At 39.0% G+C, this 22,235-nt stretch overlaps 1 protein-coding gene across 2 annotated transcripts in view; it reads left to right on the top strand.

Moving 5' to 3' along the window:
* The first annotated feature begins 1,673 nt into the window (after positions 1-1,673).
* The window catches only part of TMEM67 (transmembrane protein 67), a 67,596-nt gene continuing 47,034 nt past the window's right edge, over positions 1,674-22,235 (top strand). Inside the window, exons 1-7 of one of the 2 annotated variants that reach the window (XM_006884591.1) lie at positions 1,674-1,902; positions 4,641-4,729; positions 5,180-5,273; positions 10,378-10,477; positions 13,179-13,248; positions 13,344-13,418; positions 16,092-16,154. In XM_006884591.1, coding sequence (XP_006884653.1) covers positions 1,674-1,902; positions 4,641-4,729; positions 5,180-5,273; positions 10,378-10,477; positions 13,179-13,248; positions 13,344-13,418; positions 16,092-16,154 — 720 coding nt within the window. Of the gene's footprint in view, positions 1,903-4,640; positions 4,730-5,179; positions 5,274-10,377; positions 10,478-13,178; positions 13,249-13,343; positions 13,419-16,091; positions 16,155-22,235 lie in introns of those variants that run through there. The other variant, XM_006884592.1, reaches the window with a different exon arrangement.

The raw sequence follows: 22,235 nt of genomic DNA, 5'->3' as shown, positions 1-22,235 counted from the left end.
TTGTTGGAGTGTGTCCTTTGATATGAAGATTATTATATTAATATAGATTAATTTAACTGTTTTCTGAAGCATTTGCCATCCAGAGTGAGCAAACTCCTAATGGTCTTACGTAATTCTATAATTGTTGTGTTTCATGCTGTAGAGTTGTAGACGACTCATAGTGACCCTATGAACGAACAGCCTGAGCACTGTTCGTACATAGAGTTTCCAGAGGCAAGCCATTTTGGAAGTGGATGCCGCTCCTAATTCCAGGCTTGATTTAGTCGAGAAGCTCCAGCCAACACTGTCCACCATGGGTGCCCATTACCACGATTGGTACATAACTGTCACAGGCTTCAGCATCACAGCAACCACGAGTTACCTCTGTACAGAAACGCACAGACTAGTGCTATACCACCTAGAAGAATGTTTGACAGGAAGACAATTTGAACCTGGCCGAGGGCCACAGATGACAATCACCCACCTTCGGCTTGGTTGCACAGCTTCCTTCCACTAGGCCAATGTAGCTCTCTCTTGGTCGTCATCATTGTTATTATATAATACAATACAATTAGATAATACAATTAGAAAAATTTAACTTGTGCTATTATACTTGATTTCATATTTTAATAATAAATCTGGTCCAAAATTTTGAAGCACACATTTGAAATGCACATGACACAACTTTGCTGGCCAAAAGTGAAGACCAGAGATGCTCAGTGCAGAAGGTCAAAGACTACAGCCTTCAATATGGGTTATATCTCAACATCAAGAAAACAAAAATCCTCATCACTGGGCCAACAGGCAACATCAAGACAGATGGAGAAAAGATTGAAGTGGTTAACAATTTTGTCTTGCTAGGATCTACAATAAATACACTTGGCAATAGCAGTCAAGAAACAAAAAAGAGAGCAGTGTTGGAGAAGTCTACGGTCAGGGATCTTCTTTGCAATTAACAGAGAAGCACCAATGGCAGTTTGAGGACCAAGGTGTGCCTGATTCAAGTCATGATCTTTTCAACTGCTTCATATAAATCAGAAAGCTGGATATTGTGCTCGCTTCGGCAGTACATATACTAAAATTGGAACGATACAGAGAAGATGAGCGAGAAGTGTTCCATAAAAGAAAAAAAAAAAAAAAGAAAGCTGGATATTGACTAAAGATGGCAGAATCAATACTATAACTCAAACCTACAGTGTTGGAGGAGAGTGCTGGACATCTCATTGACTGCCCCAAACACCAGACAAGTATATCTTGGAGCGGGTGCAGCCAGGGTGCTCCTGAGAGGGATGATGTAACTCCATCTCACATACTTTTGACATGTGGTTAAAAGAGACCGTTCCTTGGAAAAGGACATCATGCTGGAAAGGGCAACAAAAAAGAGGAAGATCCTTAAGGAGACAGATTGATGCAGTGGATGGAGCAATGGGCTTGAGTATAGCCGGGAGAGTGAGGATGGCAGGATAGATCTGCTGTTTATAGGGTCGTTATGAGTCATGGCCAGCTAGAAGGCACATAACAACAACAATGACAGCTTCCCTTCCAAGGTTTTCTAGAGGCTCCAGACTCCTGCACGCTCCTTTGGAACCCAGCCGTGGGTTGGGCTGTTCTGGGAAGTTATCCAATGAACTCTGCGGAGTCGCCGCAGAGGATGACGGGGCTTCAGGGATTGGGCGGCAGGCCTCGTCGGCACCATGGCAACGGGCAGCGGGGGCGGGGCTTGGATGGTGATGGCGGCTCGGTCCACTTTGCTTGCGGTGGTTGCGACGATACCTCTCCTTTTGGCGCTCCCTCGGGTCTCACGGGCGCAGAGCTTCTCTTTACCTTTCCAACGGCCAGAATCGTGCAGCCACAACCAGTACTTCGATATATCCTCGCTCTCGTGTGTCTCGTGTGGAGCCAACCAGAGGCAGGATGCCCGAGGTAAGACTGGGATAGGGCCTGCCAGGAGTAGCCTTGGTGATGATGCCCCCAGTCCCTAGCACAGCTGAAACGCGGTTAGGGGCGTTAACTGCCTGCGCCTAAGGAAACCGTTACCTTGGAGAGTTGTGTTTTGCACATTAATGAGGTTGGGGAATTTCGAGTTCGTTAATCCATCTCAGCGCCAGCCTTGCGCTTTTTCACACTTGAGGCAACACCTGGAAAAAAAAATTCCAAGAGAAGAAAAGACGTAGTAGAAGAGAACCTGATATGTAGCGGGGCTAGTGACAAGGAGAACTGGAGTGGGGATGCACATAAGTGCTTGTCATTTGAAAGCCCTTTATTTTGCCTTTCAAATTCCAGTAATTTAGCACTTTAAAAAGGACTGAAAAATGATAAAACACTGTCATCTCAGTTTTCAAATAGTGAAATGGAAACCAAGGAGAGATTATGATGCCTTGGGATATAGATACAGTAGGAAATGGAAGCATGCTTATCTGTCTATCTTCAGTCTTGAACTGTGTATCTGTTTTTCAGTGTGTCCCTAGAACTGTTAACGTGCCGTAGAGTTGCCTGTGACTCATAGCGACTCTAACGCACAACAGCTCTGAACCCTGCTCTATCCTGAGCCCACTTCATTTGTCTCCTACACACCTACCTCCATTGTCCAGTAACTAATCCATCTCATCAGGGGTCTTCCTGTCCCTCTCTAATAACTGATTTCCCCTGGCAGCATGGCCAAAGTATGTCAGAGGGAGCTTCAGAATTCTTCCTTTCAAGGAGCAGCCTGGTTTCATCCTCTTCGAGGATTAACTTGTTTGTTCTCCCAGTCTCTTGAATTATACATTTCCTTAATGCCTAGCCTTCCTTTCTGTTATCGACTATCACTTGTTACTGTTAAGTTTGTTTTAAGTTGTTGTTATTGTTAGGTGCCATCAAGCTGAATACGTCTATGAACAACAAATCTGAATCCTACATTTGAGCCCATTGCTGCAGTTACTGTGTAAGTCCACCTCGTTGGGGGGTTTCTTCTCTTTGGCTGACCCTCCCACTTTCTAAGCAGAAATTTATTTGCTTTATGTTCTGTACACTTATTTCCTCTTAACACCTATTAAGGTTGCACTTACCTACTAGCAAGTTAAATAGTGACTATTTTTTTAATTCATTTTATTATTTTTGTGTGAGTGTACCATCAAATCAGATCTGACTGGTACAGGAGGAGATTGTCCCTCCTTCCCCGGCAGAGCATCTGGTGGATTCGAACCATGCACCTCTGGGATTGTAGTTGCAGCTCCTTGCCACTAGGTCACCAGAGCTCCCTGAATAGTGATTATTTTTAAAACTCACTATAGCCAGAGTGTTCTTTGGAGGCAAAGATGGCAAAGCTTCGTCCCACACACTTTGTGCATGCTGCTAGGAGAGGCTATTCTTTGGAGAACATCATTCTTGGAAATGTGGGGGGGATGACAAAGGAGAGAGACTCTAGACTAAAGTGGATTGACAGTGATTGCAGCAGTAGGCTCGAGTGTGTCAGAGGTCACGGGATTAGAAAGGATTCTGATCTGATGTTTGTCGAGTCTCTGTGAGTCATACTTGACTTAATGGCAGCTAACAATAATATGTTGAAGAAAAGGGAAATAGTGACTGAGTTGATAACTTTCCTAAGAGGTTAGTCTTGACTAACTAAATTGGAATTCATTGAAGTATGTGAATGTTTGAGTGACATGGAAATGTAAAATTTCTCTCAACAGTTAGCTTAATAGTTGAGTTATGCATGAATTTAAAATAGTAGCCAACACAATATATCCACTGATTATTTGTCAACACAGTTAGGTTCCAAAGGCCAAGTCACTGTGTAAAAATTTGCATAAAGTGAAAATAAAGGATGACATTAGATCAAATCACAAAAATGTAGATGACTACATCATTGCATAACTGCCCTAGCCACATTATTTGCCCACACTTTAGTGTTTTTACTGCAAGATGAACATCATTAAAGTGCAGTCAGATTTTTTTACAGTTAACCATAAATGTGAAATGTCAGATAATGAGAGTCAGTGAGTAAGTAGTAGGTATTCTTCTGATGTGTCAGATATGTTATACTGACTGTATGAGATTTAAAAACTCAATTACTGTCAAGTTGGAACAGACTCATAGCTGATCCTGCAGTGGGTTTTTTGACTATAAATCCCATGAAAGCAGATTGCCCATTTTCCCCCTCAGAGCCACTGGTGGAGTTGAATCACCAGATAGGTGCCATCTGTGTCTTAGCAGCACAATTCCCTACGGAATAAGCCACCTTATTGAGAGCTCCGTGGTGTTGTTATGTGCCATCAAGTTGGAACTGACTCAAGCTGACCATATAGTGGGTTCTCAGACACTGTAAGTCGTAAGAGAGGCACATCTTTCTCCCATGCAGCAACTTGTGGATTTGAATCACCTGCTTCTGGGTAGGCAGGACATCTCCTTACCACTAAGCCATCAGAGTGCCCTTAGAGCTCTGTGGTATTACCCCCATTTACTGAAGAAGCTGAAGCAGAGAAGTTAAGTAGCTTGCTAAATAGCAGAACCAAGATTGGAACATAATGAGTATGTTTCCAGATTCATCCGGGCCGTATTGTCCTAGAGTGTTGCTCTTAACTCACTATGCTGCTTCTCAAAATTTTAAGAATTCTTAAAAGTTCCCCATTTTAAGTTTTATTTTTACTTATTAATGACAACATTGACTTTTTTTTCTTTAGGAACTTCGTGTAAGTGTTTACCAGGATTTCAGATGGTCTCTAATAATGGAGGATCTGCCGTCATTTGTAAAAAGTGCCCAGAAAACATGGTATGATGTTTTTATTTTCAAATAATTTCTCTATTAAAAATAGTAAAGTATAGCTGTCTTTATTTTTTACATTGCCTTTTTTAAATATTTTCTCACAAATGTAGATAATACTAAGCTAACTTTCCTCTACCATGAGATTTACTGCCTCTGAAAACCTGTTGGAGGTTCAGCTATCAGTTGGTTCTGCTTCAATGATATTCAAGAGCATTTTTATTAGAATAAACTTTGATACATCAGTGGAATTTTATCAAGCTCGAAATAACCTTCAACTCATGCCTGTATCTTAATTTAAGATGAAAATAGAAAAGCACACATTGTTCTGGAAATTTTTATATGGCTCACACATGAATAATTTACTTGCATATAGTCTAAATTGCACACTCTAGTGGCTTTTTGAAGTTACATAAATAATTAAAGAGAAAGTTAATGAGAATATTTTTTTTAAACTAGAAGGGTGTTACTGAAGATGGCTGGAACTGCATTTCTTGCCCTGGTGGTTTAAATGCAGAAGGAAAATGTCATTGTCCCACTGGCCATATTTTAGGTAAGGAGTAGATAATGAAATAACAGAGACATATCTTCATTTGTGTTTGTTTTGATAAAGACATTAATTGAAATTGCTTGGTAATTAACAGTATTTCATTGTCCAGATGTAATAATGGCTTTGTGTCTGCTGGAATTAGAGAACAAAATCCTGCCTGATTAAAAATTATTAATAATATTAGATTGGATAAATAGTTTCTTAGCCTGATAAAATATAAAATATATATGGAGACTCATCAATAACCTGTGTTATGCAGATGACAACCTTGCTTGTTGAAAATGAGGAAGGCTTGAAGAACTTGTTGCAGAAGATCGAGTGCAGTCTTTGGTATGGATTGCATCTCAATGTCAGAAAAACAAAGATTCTTACCACTGGACTGTTAGGCAACATCATGATGGATGGAGAGGAGATTGAAACTGTCAACAGCTTCATCTTGCTTGGATCCACAATTAACACCATTGGTACCAGCAGTCAGGAAATAAGAGATGCATTGCACTGGGAAAGTCTGAAGTTAGGAACTTTTTCAAATTACTGAGGTATAGTGATGTCAATTTGAAGACATATGGTGCATCTGATTCACGCCATAGTCTTTCTGATTACTAGCTATGCTTCTGAGAGCTGGACATTGAATAAGGATGAAAGAAGAAGAATTGATGCCTTTGAGATGTGGTGTTGAGAAGAGCACTAAACATCCCATGGATGGCCAAGAGAATGAATAGATATGTCTTGGAGAGGGTGCAGTCGGAGTGCTCTTTAGAGGCAAGAATGATGAGGCTTTGCCTCAGATCCTTTGGCCATGTTGCTAAGAGATGCTATTCCTTGGAGATGGATATGATGCTGGGAAGGATGGAGGGTCAGTGAGGGGAAGGGAGACCCTCAACCTGGTAGATTGATATGATGACTGCTGCAGTGGGCTCTTGTGTGTCAGGAAGTGTGAGGATGGCACAGGATAGAACAGGGTTCAGATCTTTTGTTCATAGGGTCACTGTGAGTCATGCTTGACTCTATGGCACCTAATAACAACAACATATGTTCAGAAGCTAGAACTCTGTTGGCCTAGTGGCAAGAAGGTATGCTGTAATCCCAAAGGCATGCAGTTTGAGGCCACTAGAAGGCCACGAGAAGGATGATCAATCTTATCTCTTCCTGTGCAATTAACTGCCTCTGGATCAGTTGTGGGCTGGTTCTGACTTGAGGGTACACAACAGCAACAACATGCTCAGAAACCAACATGATATTTCAAAAAGAAAATGATAAGCATTCTTATTAATTGTAGGGTTTTGTTAATGTCAGAGAAAGAAATAAATTATATGCCATTGGAAAAGAGAAGGTAAAAAAAGCATCATTTGTAGATAATTTGTATGCTTAAAAAACTCAAGGCGGTCACTGAAATTTGTTAATAGAAAATGATTTCTAAGTAAAATTAGTTTTAAAAAAAGACCCTTATTATAACAAACTACAATTTAGAAAACGTGATGGAAGGAATGTATTCATCCACAGTCGCTACAAAAAGGAAAAAAAATATTTGGGCATAACTTTCAGTAGAAGTGTTAAATTAATGCTGCTGAAGGACACAAAGGCAGGTGTAAGCACAGAAATCCATCCTCGTTCTTGGATAGGAAGATGAAATACCTGTTCTCCCAGTGCTGTTGGCTGCCCTTGAGTCCACCCTGACTCTTTGTGAACCAGGCACTGTGAAATGAAACACTCCTTTCCCATTCTCAGGATACTGATCCATGGGGTCATGATCCTGAGAGTGTGATTTGTCTGGTTTCCAAAGTAGAGCACTAGACTTTTCTTTCTAGTCTGTCTTGGTCAAGAACCACCACTGAAACCTATCCTAGTATCTTAACACGCAAGCTTCTCATGACAGATGGATGTTGGCTGCACGTGAGGTACATTGGTCAGGATCAAATCTGAGTCTCCTCCATGGAAGGTGAGAGTGGGAGAGAATATGTCAGTATTCTCAGCTTTTCCGATACCAGTCTATAAATCAGCTGTTGTGAGCCATCGAGTCCATTCTAACTCATAGAAACTGATAAAACAAAGTAGAACTGTTCCATACAGCTACCTAGGACATTTGAAAATTGCACTAAAACCTCGAGAGGCCAAAACAAAGGGAAGAAATGCTCCGTAAAAGAGATAAACAGAAAGGCAGCTAGAGAAGACAAGACAATGCATTATAATGAATGTGCAAAGAGCTAGGATTAGAAAATAAAAGGGAAGAAAGAACAAGCTCAGACTGAAAAATAAATTCAGGCCGATAGTTGAAATACTGAATGATTTCTTGGGCAAAAAGCATCAGAAGAAGATAAGATGGAAGTGTTGTTGGTATTGTTGACAGGGACAGTTTTTCTTGGTGAAGTTGGTAAAGGTCAGATATGGCCATCCTCAAGTGGCTCTTGTTCTTTTTATAGGCATTACAGGGCAAGATTCCAATCTGTTCATAGTATTGCAGATAGTTGTTGTCTTGTTGGCACCTAACAGCAATATTTACAGGACTTCTTTTCTCCCGTGGAGGCTGGTGAGTTCCCGTGGTAGCCGTTGTGCCTCTATGGGTCCTGTAGATCAAAAATACTTACATAGAAGCTCTGGTGGCCTAGTGGCAAGAAGCTGAACAGCAATCCTGAAGGCATGCGGCTCGAATCCACCAGATGCTTCTCTGAAGAAGGAGGGGCAGTCTCTCCTGTGCCAGTCAAATCTGATTGGACAGCACACAAGTTAAAAAAAAAATTAAAAAAGGACTTGCATAGTTTTATTTGCAGTGAGTTTATAAGAATTATGCTTTACAAGAATTTCCTAACAATCTGCTTCTGAAAAGTCACCCACAGAAAAATCCTACGGAGCACATTTTGCTCTGACATTCTTGGGATCACCATGAGTCAAGGTCAGTTTGTCAGCTGGACTGGAAAAGCTACAGCAGTGACACAGCAGTGGACATACAGACTGATCAATGGAATTTAGAAGCAGAGAATCAGTCTTCATGGGAACTTGATAGAAGATAAAGCTAGCACCTCATGTCATTGGGAAAAAGGTTGATTATTATGTGGCTTTGATGGTGTTGGGAAAACTGAGAGAAATGAAATTGAGTTTCGACTACCTTAATCCTTAAAAATAAACTCCATGTGGATCAGAAACTTAAATAGGAATCCACGAAAGTCCTTTTAAAAAGACCCAGTAGGAACTTTTTATTGTATTTTTTCTTTTGTTTTTTCCTCAATATGACAGATGCTCAGAAGACATGGAATGAAACCTGATAAATTTGACCACATACAAATTTTTAAAATGGCACAAAAAGAACTAGTCCTCCGACTGGAGAACCATGCAGAGGACCGAACTCTGGATCCCTCTGTGGAGCACATTGCTTTGATGCATGATTAGTGAGGTTGCCATGAGTTGGGCACTTCTTGATGGCAAATGAGAGCAGGATGGAAAAATGCACAAATACAAGGAGAGTTCACAGACAAAAGCCCTCCATATTTAAGCACAATTAAAAATAAATGTCCTGTAGCTTAGTTTTTTTTTTCAGCCAGCATGTTACATCTAGATCTACCTCATTCTTTTTATTCTGGAACTGTAACAAACAAAACCCCCCAAACTCATTGCTACAAAGTAACTTCTCACTCATAGTGACCCTTTGGGCAGAGTAGAGAACTTCGAGAGAGTTTCTAAGGCCACAGATCCTTGCAGAAGCACACTGCTACATTTTTCTGCCATGAAGCAGCTGGTAGTCTTGAACCATCAACTTTTTTTAAAATTTTAATTTATTTTATTTTTTTGTGTGTGTGTGTACCGTCAAATCAGATCTGACTGGTACAGGAGGAGACTGCCCCTCCTTCTTCAGCAGAGCATCTGGTGGATTTGAACTGCGTACCCCTGGGATTATAGTGCAACTTCTTGCCACTAGAGCTCTCTTGAACCATCAACTTTTTGAAAAATAGATTAATATCTGAGCAGGACTCCTCTTTTTAATACACTCTATATACTTACCTAGCATGGATAGGCCACCATTCTGATATTTTCTAGTAATGCTTTCTTGGACTTACCTCCTTATAGAAATGTTTCTGTACAGATGAAATTTTGTGTTGTAAAGGCATTGTTAAGTGCTGTTGAGTCGAGCATGACTTATAGGGACCTTATGAACAAAAGACCTGAAACCTGTTCTTTTTTTTTTTTCTTTTCCTTTTTTAGTTATTTTTTCTGTGTGTACTTTCAAATTGGATCTGACTGGTACAGGAGGAGATTGTCCCTCCTTCTCCACAGAGCATCTGGTGGATTCGAACTGGAAACCTGTTCTATAACTATCATAATTTCTCTGAGTTTATAGTTTCCAGAGGCTTATTGTTTAGGAGGTGGATGTGACTCCTGCGTCCAAGCCTGTCTTCATCTGGGAGCTGCACCAGATACTATCCACCATGGGTGACCATTACGGCATTTGGCACACACACCAGGGGCACAGGTTGTAAGGCATATGAATTTTAAATTTTAATGATACTACAAAAAGCTCTCTAAATTACAGAATAAAACCAGTAGTATAAGAAAGTTTTGCTTCTGTGCATAACAAAACATTTAAGTTTTCTTTTCAACTTGACACACAAAGCAATAGTATATTGTTTCAGCTTGTATTCTTTGTGAGTGAGGAAGTAATTTTTTTTTCCTTATGTTTACTGAGATATCTCTGGTGGCATAGAGAGTGGTGCTGCCAGTCTGTAGGACTAGCATCTCTGGCGGTTTGAATCCACCAACGTCTCTGCAGAAAAAAGATGATCCTCTCCTCTCATGATGGAAACAGATGGAGAATCTCTGGGACTCTAATCCAACTTGATGGCAGGGAGTGTGAGGTTTTTTGAGTTTGTATTTGTGGAAAATTTTTTATTACTTTCATTAAATAATTTGAAGTGCAATTAAAGGCTCAAATGGGAAAACTCTACTTTTTTAACAGTTTATTTTCGAGGTGCTTGACATACCTTTAATGCAAGTGAAATGTTTTGAGAATTATTTAGAATAATAATTACAAGTGAATTTTATAAAAAATTTGCTAAATATTTGTAGGAGCTTATGTGATTACTGAATTACATTTTTATTTTGTTTCTAAATTGTTTAGTGGAAAGAGACATTAATGGAACATTGTTGTCTCAAGCAACTTGTGAACTCTGTGATGGGAAGGAAAACTCCTTTACTATAGCAAATGCTTTAGGAAACAGGTAAGGTGGGTAGTGAAAGTGGATTTTCTGACTACAGTCTTGTATTTATGTAGAATCATTACTTTTTAAAAATATTATCTATCAGTTGTATCACTTGCTCCTCACAGTAATACACTGAAATGAACATTAACCAGTAAGGAAACAAAGGTGAAAAGCAAATTTGACTCAGTCTTTTATTGTTTGACTTTGGACAGCTCAGTAAGTCACAATCACCTAATGGAGAATCCACCTCATATGCTGTGACTGACTGAGAATGTGCCCCACAATAAGTGGTCAGACTTGTTGCTGTTGTTGCTAGGTGCTCTCAAGTCCAGTACAATCCATCATGACCCTTTGAACAACAGATCAGAACCCTGTCCTATCCTGCGCCATCCTCACACTTCCTGATACATTAGAGCCCATTGAGGCAGACACTGTGTCAGTCTACCTGGTTGAGGACCTTCCTCTCCTTCGCCAACATCATGTCCCTCTCCAAGGAATAGCTCTTCCTAGCAACACACCGGAAATATGTGAGGTGAAGCCTCATCATCTTTGCCTCCAAAGAGCACTCTGGCTATACCCTCTCCAAGACATACTTGTTTGCTGTTTTGGGAAAGGAGCACTGAACATTAACTAAAACTTATTACTTATTTACTTACTACTTACTAAGTAAATAAACAGCGGCTGCTTTTGATGGTTATTATATAATGTGTGCAAAATCTGTAAAATAGCTTGAATGTAATAGAAGTATATAATAGTAACTTCTACACAGCATACTTATATATATGCCAGATACAGTATATGCCAGATATAGTATATACTAGATATAGTGCCAAAGCCTTTTGTAATTTTACATAAAAATTTTTTTAGTGAAAAACCAGTTACTCTTTATGTTAAAATATGTCAACCACTTAGGTGTCAGAGTGTAACTTTGCTGTGTAAGATTTCATTGGCTGGTTTTTTCCCCATGCATAGATTGCCCTTTGGTTAGCAGCTAAACACAGTAACCTTTTGCACTTCCCTGGGTACTAAGTAGAGTAATAGCTAACATTTATTGATCGCTCACTATGTACAATTCTCTTTATGCATGAACTCATTTAAATCTCATAACAACTCTTGAGACACATTGTAGCTTATATATTTTTATTAAATGTAATAAATAATACAGATACACAGATTTTAAGCTCTGTTCTTTATTTCTTGTGTTGGATCATCTTTTGTCTAAGTTGTTATGACCAAATACCCAAGTCTGGGCTGATTCTCAAACTTGCCTTTCTAGAACTCCCCAAGCCTAGTTAGTGAGTGTTATACCTTCCCAGGCCCCCCTTCATGACTACCAATGTGAACCCATTAGTGTTTCCACCCTACCTTTATGAGATCATTCATTAATGAAGACTGTCAATAATTTTTCTAAAAGAAAAAAATTTCCGTGATGCATGTAGTTTTGGTGAGGGGCTAGAGGTACATATTTTCCACTTATCTTTTTGCTTTGTTTCAAATAAGAATAGTATATTTGGGATAAATTAATTATAAAAACTGTTTTGGGGAAACTCTGGTGGCCTAGTGGCAAAGAAGCTGCACTGCAGTCCTGAAGGCATGCAGTTTGAATCCACCAGATGCTTTGCTGGAGAAGGAGAGGCAATCTCCTCCTATGCCAGTTGGATCCGATACGATGGTACACAACAAGAAAAGATAGATAGATAGATAGACAGACAGACAGACATATAGATGATAGATAAATTTAAAAAAAAACCTGGTTTTATTTCATTTATAAATGAGACAGGGTCTAATGTAAAAAGATAAATTGACACATTTTAGAATGGTTCGTAATTACCAGCTAGGAGCTGTGGTAGCATAGTCAGTAGAGAGTTATTTTGCTAACCCAAAGTCTGCCCTTCTTTGGCTGTTCAAGTCCACCAGTGGCTCTGTGGAAGGAAGATGATCAGTCTCCTGCCATGTGATTTACAGACTATTAAAGCCCACTCGGGGGTCACATGTAAGTCCATCCTGACTTGACGGCACTGAGTATGAGTCTTGTCAGGCTCATACACTAATTGAGTGACTTAATAATAATTTCCTGTTTAGGATTGTTCATCATATATATTCTATGATGTTATAAAAGAATAGGTAAAAACGTTACTGCCAAATCAGTTCCAACTCCACGTGACGCTTAGGGAAGAGTAGTTCTGTCCCAAGTTCCAAGTCTGTAATCTTTATAGAAACAGATGATGTGTCTTTCTCCCATAGAGCAGCTGGTGGGTTTAAACCTCTTGGTTAGCACATGATCCTGTCACTCCTGTGCCAGTAGGGCTCCTTTACTACAGAATGCTCTCCTACTCTGAGTTAAATGTGTTGTTTATATTTTGCCTGGTAACATAAAGAGTGATTGAAAGCTATTCAAATCAGTGTTTATATTTAAAAATTTGCTCAAGTAGTTATTTTGCTGAATTAATTTCTTTCAATTCAACATTTTTTCTTTTTTTAAAAAAATTTATTATTTTTTGTGTGTGTACCATCAAATCGGATCAAACTGGTACAGGAGGAGATTGGTCCTCCTTCTCCAGCAGGGCATCTGGTGGATTCAAATCGTGTACCTCTGGGATTGCAGTGCAGCTTCTTGCCACTAGGCCACCAAAGCTCCCATCAATCCAAAATTTTAAAAAATCTTGGTTAAATTAGTGTAATTTGTTAATAACTAAATATTTTCTGCTTTATTGAACAGGTGTGTTCGATGTGAACCAACATTTGTTAATACCAACAGGTCCTGTGCATGTTCAAATCCCAACATTTTAGTAAGACTAATTAAAATGATAATATACGTAATTTTCATTAAATTACTAATCCCTTTCTATATACCTGATGTTTCCTCCTTTTCTTATTTTTGAAGACAGGGGGATTATGTTTCAGCAGCACAGGGAATTTTCCTCTACATATAATTTCAGCAGCACGTTATGGAGAACTTGTGAGTATGTTTTAATATTTTTGTTCATTTCATCCTTCTGTAATTAATTGCTTTGGAATTAAAAGAAATGTGTGTGTAATATACTTTAAAACCTTCTAAGAAACAGAATAATAAGCCAGCATTATGATTTTAACTATCGTACTCTTTCTTTTCTGTACCTTTGCTTGTTCTTCTTTCAGTGATTTATAGCATGTTTTAGCTAGAGGAGTCTTCTATAGGTCCTATAAGGAATGTGATATTATATGATTAAAGAACACCAGAAATCATGGTTTTGAAATCTTGGATTTGTCAGTTACTGGTTTTGTATCTTTAGACTTTGGCAAAACAATGAAATATTTCTATTCTTCAATTTTAAGGTTTATAAATTGGATATAATAATTATAATTTTGTATATTTCATAGTACATGTAAGTAATAGAGAAATGCAGATTATTACTGTCTTGCCAGGTTCCTTATTTTATGTGCTTGCGGCCTTCTAGAGTTTAAGCTTTTATAGTTGAGGGTAATGACAAGGTCTGAGAAGTAAAACAAAATAAGTGGATGAATTACAACTTTGTTTCCTATGGATATTAAAAAAAACTACCACAAATTTGAGAGTTTAAAACAATAGAAATGAAATTATTTCACAATTCTCCTGGCTAGAAGTCAGAAATCAAGGTGTTAGCAGGACCATGCTTACTCTGAGGGGTCTAGGGAAGAATCCTATTTTTTAAAAAAAATATTTTTTAAGTTGTGATTTGAGTGGAAATTTTAAAAGCATACTATTTTTTTATGTCAAACATTCATGTACATGTTCTTACCTCTTCCAGCTTATGGTGGCTCTAGGATTTCCACATCTGATGACTGCTTAATCTCATTCTCTGCCTCCATTTACACAAAGCTTTGCTCTTTGTGCGTCTGTTTCCTCTGTAAATTTGATCAAGACTAGATTCACTCTGTTAACCCCAGGGTGATCACTTCTTGAAATCCTTTCTTTAATCCTCAAAGTCACATTTTTCAAATAAGGACAATATTCCTAGGTACTGAGGTTAGGACTTGGACATACTTTTTAGAGGAGACTGTTTAACCCAATACTAATCTAAAGGGATTGGAAATAAGAATAAGGGTTGGGTGATTTTTTTTTTATGTGAACTCTGATGAAATTTCCACATATAAGGATAGACAGGCTGTGATCTAGTTGCTGATGACATTATTGAAAAAAGTAGAAATGATTAGGAGGGCTGGGAGGTTAGTACTTAAGGGAGCTCTGGAATTTTAATGGATAAGGCAGAAATACTTGTCTTTCCTATAGTCTTGTGGTGATAACATGCAGGGTTAAATAACTTTGACAAGATAAATGCTAAAGTAGATACTTAAATAAAGAGCTCAGTGATCATCAAAAGTTGATCAGTAACTTATCAGTCATAAGATGCATGTCTTCTTGAAAATTCTTCCATAATGTCAAATTGTTGTTGTGTACCATTAATTTGGAACCAACTCATAGCTGACCCTCCAGGGGGTTTTCAGAGGGAGTTTGATAACACAGGAGGAGATTATCCATCTTCTGCTGAACAGCTGGTGGATTTGAACTGCTTGCCTTCACAATTGCAGCACAATTTCTTACCACTAGGCTACAATAAACTAAATTTAATATGATTATTCAATTTATAGGCCTTTAGTTTTCATTTGTAACTTTGAAACTATTTTGTCAAAAACTCCAACAAGTATTTCTTTTTCTTATTTAGTCTAAGATTTCCAATAACTTAATGATTATGACTCTTCAGTGTCCTCCAGTCCAGATCATTGTTCAGTCTTTCCTTGTTTTCCTTAGCTTTGAAAGTTTTGAAGCATACAGGCCTCACAATGTGTAGGATGACCCTTAACCTAACAGTTTTAAACTGTATAATCTTAAGTAGTAAAATCAACCAGTTTTAATGACTTAATAGTAAATGAAGATGTATTTTGTGTATGTGTAATTTGTTTTCTGTGTTAGAGAAATGGGCATAACAGTTTTCAGATTTTAGACCTACTTTTTCTCCTTATATTTATTGCTTAAGTGATATCAGTTTGTAATACATTCCTGTTGACCAACCCTTGGAGAAGGACATCAGGCTTGGAAGTGTAGAGGGACAGAGAAAGAGAGGAAAAACCATGAATGATATGAATAATACAGTAACTCGGGTAATGAGAGTTGGTGTGTCAGAAACAGTAAAGTTATCATAGGATAGAACCATTTCAGGGCTCTTGTGCATCGGATCACTATGAGTTATAAGTCACTAGACAGCACGTAACAATAGCAACAACAAACATAATAACTGGCATTGTTAAGAATAAATTCTTACCTTCCTATAGAGAATCATTTTTCTACTAATATGGAGAAAAGAGCATTACCCTTTTTTAATAATATTTTATTATGTTTAAGGTGAGGATTTCCATAGCAAATGAAATGTAACAATTTGTACATTACTCAGTGATAATTTTTGAAACTTTACACAGCATGTCATTATTCTCCCCCATTCTGTTCTGACTGTACCATTTCCACTACTTGAGTTTTCCTGCTTCTTTACATTCTCATCTTTGCTTTAAAGTATTTTCCCCCCCTTTTCACAATGTTACTTTTCTTCTACTTAACATTTACTACCATCCCTTAAGGCATCTTTTTTATTTTAACTTAAAATGTATCTTTTTTTTATAGGGTATATCTTTAACTTCTGAATGGTTTGCAAAGTATTTGCAGTCATCAGCAGCAGCATGTTTGGTAAGTTTGAATTTTTAAAGATATTTTCTTTGATTTCCAATAGTCGTGGTACTATTTCCTTCAGATCATATAAGTTTTCTAAGTAGGTATATCTCTGTCATAATCTTTAAGAAGAATTAATCTTACTTAGCAGATTTAAATCAATGACCCAAAGGCATGCAGTTTGAATCCACCAGCTGTTCCACAGAAGAGTGGACATTCTCCTTCTATGCAGTTTACAGCTTCTGAAAACCTGCTGCAGGGTCAGCTGTGAGTTGGTTCTGACTTCACAGCACACAACACTAACAGCATACACACACACTGGGTATCTCCACGCTAGTCACTGCAATTGTTAGGGGAAATTGATTTATAAAGTTCTGTTATGTGCCGTTGTGTTGACTATGAGTCACAGCAAACCTTTGAATGGCAGCTCTGAACCTTGCCCTCTTTTAGCCAAAGCAGTGTCTCTGACAGACCTCACCCCTTTACCACAGTCATTGTGTCAATCCATTTCATCCAGGGTCATCTTCTCTTTTGCTGACCTTCTATGCTTCCAAGCATGATGCCCTTCTCTAAGCACTTGCGCCTTCTGACAACATGCCCCAAGTATGTCAGACTGAAATGGAATTTCAAGATCATTGCCTCTAAGGAGCAACTTGGTTTCACCCTCTCTAGGACAAACCTAAAGGTTTGTTCTCTTTGCAGTCCATAGTCTATTTAATACTTTTCTCCAGCACCGCAGCTCAAAGGCATTGATAATTCCGCTACTATTGGCAGATACAGAGGAATTTAAAGAAATAACATATGAACAAGAGCCTATGGTGATGAAGGAAGAAGTTCAAGCTGCTTTGAAAGAAATAGCAGAAAATAAGGCCCCAGGAATAGATGGTATACCAATTGAAGTATTCCAGATAACAGATGTTGCCCTGGATATGCTCACCAAGTTGTGCCAAGAAATCTGGAGAACAACCACTTGGCCAACTGACTGGAAGAGATCTATATTTGTTCCCATTCCAAAGAAAGGTGACCCAACTGAGTGTGGAAACTACAGAACAGTGTCATTGATTTCACATGCAAGCAAGATTCTACTGAAGATTATCCAAAAACGATTAGAACAGCACATCAGCAGAGAACTTCCGGAAGTCCAGGCTGGGTTTAGAAGGGGTCGTGGTACTAGGGATATTGTTGCTGATGTTAGATGGATTTTGGCTGAAAGCAGAGAATACCGGAAGAATGTCTGTCTGTGTTTCATTGATTATGCAAAGGCATTTGACTGTGTGGATCACAACAAACTGTGGCTGACTCTGAGAAGAATGGGAATCCCAGAACATTTAATTGTGCTAATACGAAACCTATACTTGGACCAAGAGGCAGTAGTCAGAACAGAGCAGGGTAACACTGCATGGTTCAAAATTGGGAAGGGTATACGCCAGGGATGCATCCTGTCTCCATACCTTTTCAACATGTATGCAGAGCAGATTATCTGGGAGGCCTGGCTTTATGAGGAGAATTGTGGCATCAGGATTGGTGGAAGATCTATTAACAATCTGCGTTATGCAGATGACACAACCCTGCTTGCTGAAACTGAGGAGGGCCTCATGCACTTGCTGCGAAGGGTCAAGGACTGCAGCCTTCAGTATGGACTGAGGCTCAATGTCAAGAAGACAAAGATTCTTACCACTGGACCAATTGGCAGCGTCAGGATGGATGACGAAGAGATTGAGATTGTTCACAGCTTCAGTTTGCTTGGCTCCACAGTCAACACTCTTGGCACCAGCAGTCAGGAAATCAAAAAGCGTATCGCGATGGGAAAGTGCTGTTAGGGACCTGCTCTAAAGGAGCAACAGTGTCTCTCTGGAGACTAAGGTGCGCCTGATACAGGCCATGGTCTTTGCAATCGCTTGTTATGCATCAGAGAGTTGGACAATGACTAGGGAGGACAGAAGGAGTGTGGATGCTTTTGAACTGTGGTGCTGGAGAAGAGTACTGAATGTACCATGGACTGCCAGGAAAACAGATTCATCTTGGAGAGGATTAAACCAAGCTACTCCTTGGAGGCAAGGATTCTGGGGCTTTGTCTGACATACTTTGGACATGTTGTCAGGAGGGACGGGTCCTTGGAGAGGGACGTCATGCTTGGGAGGGTGGAGGGATGGCGCAGGAGGGGAAGACCCTCTAATAAGATGGATTGACTCGGTGACTGGGGTAATCGGGATGGGTGTGTCAGAGGCAGTGTGGTTGGTGCAGGATAGAGCAGGGTTTAGGGCTGTTGCGCATAGGGTCGCTATGAGTCACAAATGACTCGACGGCACATAACAACAACAATTGTTAGTTATTGTCTAGCTTTGAGATGCATAGCAAACTATTGAGAAGCCCATGGCCTGGATCAGGCACACCTTAGTCTTTAGATTGATATAGTTGCTCTTTAGCACTCTGATGAGGTCCTTGACAGCAGATTTCCCCACTACTTGTCTTTGGATTTCCTGATTGTTGGTGCCAAGAGTGTTCATTATAGTTTGAAGCAATATGAAGTCATTAACCACTTCAGTCTTTTCTCCATCTGTCATGATGCTGCATTTTGGCTCCATAGTGAGGATTTTTGTTTTCTTAATGTTAAGATGCAGTCCATATTAAAGGCTGCAGTCCTTGATCTTCTGCAGCAAGCACTTCGAGTTCTCTATAGTTTCAGTAAGCAGGGTTCTTGAATAAATGTTATTGATCACTACTGTTTTCCAAGCTCTATTTCCACATCAGATTTTATATTTCGGAAAAAGATAAAATTGCCAAAAAATTATATTGTAAGTAAACATCAGGTGGTAGATACTAAGTGCTATTAGGAGGTTCTGGTGGCCTAATGGGTAAGGAGTTATGCTTTGTCAAGCCAAAGGCAGTGGGTTCAAATTCACCAGCTGTTCTGTTAGAACAAGGTAGACAGTCTCCTCCTGTGTAATTTACAACTGCTAAAAGCCTACTGGAGGGTCAGCTATGAATTACATCTGACTTGATGACACATGCCAACAACAACCAAGTGCCATGATGAAAAAGTAATCAAGAGAAAAATCTGTGATTAAGAGGAAGTCCTGTTTCCGGTAGGGTGCAGTGGTTAAAGCCCCAGCTGCTAATAAAAAAGATGGTGGTTCCAACCCACCAACTGCTGTACAGAAGTTGGTAAAGATGATAATCTGCTTTATAAAGATTTACAGCCTAGAAAACCCTGTTGGGCAATTCTGTGCTCTCCTATAAGGTTGTTATGAGTCAGAATCAACTCATTGCTATGGATTTGGATGCTTTTCGATCAGGATCTGAAAGGCTGATATTGAACAAAGACTGCAGGAAGTGAAAGAAAGTCATGTAAGAATCTAGAAGAACAGTATTTTTAAGCAGAGACTACATACATCAAGACTAAGCCATCTCAAGGCAGCGGTTTGTGGAATTGTTTATGGTGAATAGCAAGGACACTAACGTGGCTGAAACAGAGTTGGCAGGAAAAATGGAGAGGATATAAGGTCGGAGATATAGGCAGAGACTGTGGGAAGGACCTAAAATTTACTCTGAGAGAAGCAAGAAGATTTTGTGACTAGGAAAATGTGGTCTAAATGATGATTTTGGAAGGAGCATTGGAGCATGGAGAATAGATTTTCTTGTGCCACAGATAGTAGGAAAGGTAGTTAGGAGGCTGTTAGAGTTGTACCAAGTGAGAGGTAATAGCAGCTTAGACTGTAGAGGTAGCCGTGGAAATGAAGAGAAACGTTTGAGCTCCTGGATGAACTCTAGATACTGAACTGGTAAGTTTTTCTGTTGAGTTAGATGTGGAAAAGGAAAGAAAGAGCATCATTGTAATTGAAACGAATTAGAATTCACTTGTTGTTGTAATGTGCCGTCGAGTTGCTTGTGAATCATAGCGACCTTATGTACAACAGCCCTAAACCCTGCTCTATTCCTTGCCAATCTTACCGACGCTGATGAATCAGAATTGAATTGCATAATTAAAAAATTAGAGCTCTCTTGAAGAAAGAAATGTTTGAGATACAAAGGTAAACCAGTGATCTTACTTTGTTGTTCATGTACAGATTGTTTAAACAACATAGAGTACATTTATAAGTATAGAACCTAATATGGGAGGAAACTATGCAAACATATATATATGATGTCATATCATTGATTTTTCCTTAATTCTTTCATTAACTAGTTTAATTCTTTCATTAACTAGTTTAGTGTGAAATTTACATTTAAAGTGTGCATATTATTATGTTAATCCTCTGCATTGTTTTTGTTGTTATGTGCCTTCGAGTTGCCTCATAGTGACCCTGTGTACAACAGTCCTAAACTCTGTCCTATCCTGTGCCAATCTCACCATCTCTGACACACCTACCCCCATTACCCAGTCACTGAATCAATCCATCTCATCAAGGGAGAAAGAACTTGTTTTTTTAAAAAATGAACATGGCAATTTTTTTCCCTTCATCTGTTCTCACTTCTTATCCCTTCAAAATTGAGTGTGTTGTAAACTCTCTTAGCTTTTTAATGTTAGTTGTCTTAGACCATAATTGTCTTTTTGTAGCTGGCATACATCACTCAGTATAATTTATTTCAAATTCATCTTCGTGCAGAATTTCACAAATTTTTGATAATTTTTTTGTTTTAGTGACGAATAATATTCCATCATATGAATATACCAAAATTTCTTTAGCCAGCCATCCATCCATCCATTCATTGATGGTCACTTGGGTTGTTTCTGACTCTTTGCTATTATAAATAGTGTTGCAGTAAACAAGGATGTGAGTATGTCAGTTTGTGTTGCAGCTCTTATTTCTTTGGGATATATACTGACTTGCTGGCTCATAACAGCAGCAGCAACATAGCTGGATCAAATGGTATTTCAAATCCCAGTTTTCTAATGAGGTGCCAAACTGCTTTCTTTAGTGGTTGCTTCGTTTTACATTTCCACCAGCAGAATGAAAGAGTTCTGTTGCTTCCTCGCTTGCATTTGTTTTGTAATGTCTTATTGAACATTGCTATTTTTACTGGCTTGAGAAACTAACACATTGTTTTGATTAGCATCTCTCTTAAGAGCTCAGGCAGTTATGTTTGTTGGCCATCTGAATATCTTCTTTGGTGAAGTGTCTTTATTCATGTCCCCTGCTTAATTTCTTCATTTGAGTGGTTTGTCTTTTTCTTGTTGGATTTTTTGTTAGGTCTTTCCATCGGGTGTAAGGCTAAGGAATCAAGGAAGGGACCAGAGAAAGAAAAAAAGCTAAAGCAGCTTTATAAGGGGTCTCCTTTATTAAGGGGATTCCTTGGTCTGGAGAGAGAGAGACAGACCAGGGGAAAACTGCCCTAAGGTGGGTTGGGCAGTTTTTATAGTAAGGGTCTTTAGGGAGGGACATTCCATTGTGGTTTAGCCAGATGGGCAAGGCCATTCACTCCCTTTATTGACATGTTGATATTCTTTGAATCCTTCATTCTCCTCCTTTGATCTTGGTCTAGGCCTGAAGTCTTTCTAAAAATTTTATATATCAGTTTTATCAGATGTGTCATTGCCAAATATTTCTTCCCTGTCTGTAGATTCTCTTTTCACTTTTTTTGGAGAAGTCTTTTGATTTTCCACATATAGCATCATATCATCTGCAGGAGAGATGTATTCTTCACCAATATGGATGCCTTTTATTTCCTTTTCTTGCCTTAACAAGGTTTTTTGGAGCCTAACCATGTTGGTAAGTGAGGAGTGGTTGTAATATAGCAAGTAAAATGAAAACCAAGCATTCTTTTTCATATTAACTTCTGCTTGGGTTATTAAGATCTGTGTTATATTAAAAAATAAACAAATAAATATTTGCCATTGTTCTCTTATTGTGTTGTTGTTATTTGCTCTCAAGTCACTTGCAACTCCTAGCTACCCTATGTACAACAGCCCTAAACTCTGCTCTGTCTGGTTCCAATCTCACTGTCTCTGACACACTCATCCCAGTTACCCCAGTCACTGAATCAATCCACTTCGTAGAGGGCCTTCCCCTCCTGCACCTACCCTCCACCCTCCCAAGCATGATGTCCTTCTCCAAGGACCAGTTCCCTCCTTATAACATGTCCAAAGTATATCAGACG

This window comes from Elephantulus edwardii, unplaced genomic scaffold (genome assembly GCF_000299155.1).
Source record: "Elephantulus edwardii isolate Elephantulus edwardi_28Jun2011 unplaced genomic scaffold, EleEdw1.0 scaffold00036, whole genome shotgun sequence".
Classification (NCBI taxonomy): Eukaryota; Metazoa; Chordata; class Mammalia; order Macroscelidea; family Macroscelididae; genus Elephantulus; species Elephantulus edwardii.
This window is presented reverse-complemented; position numbering and strand designations above follow the sequence as displayed.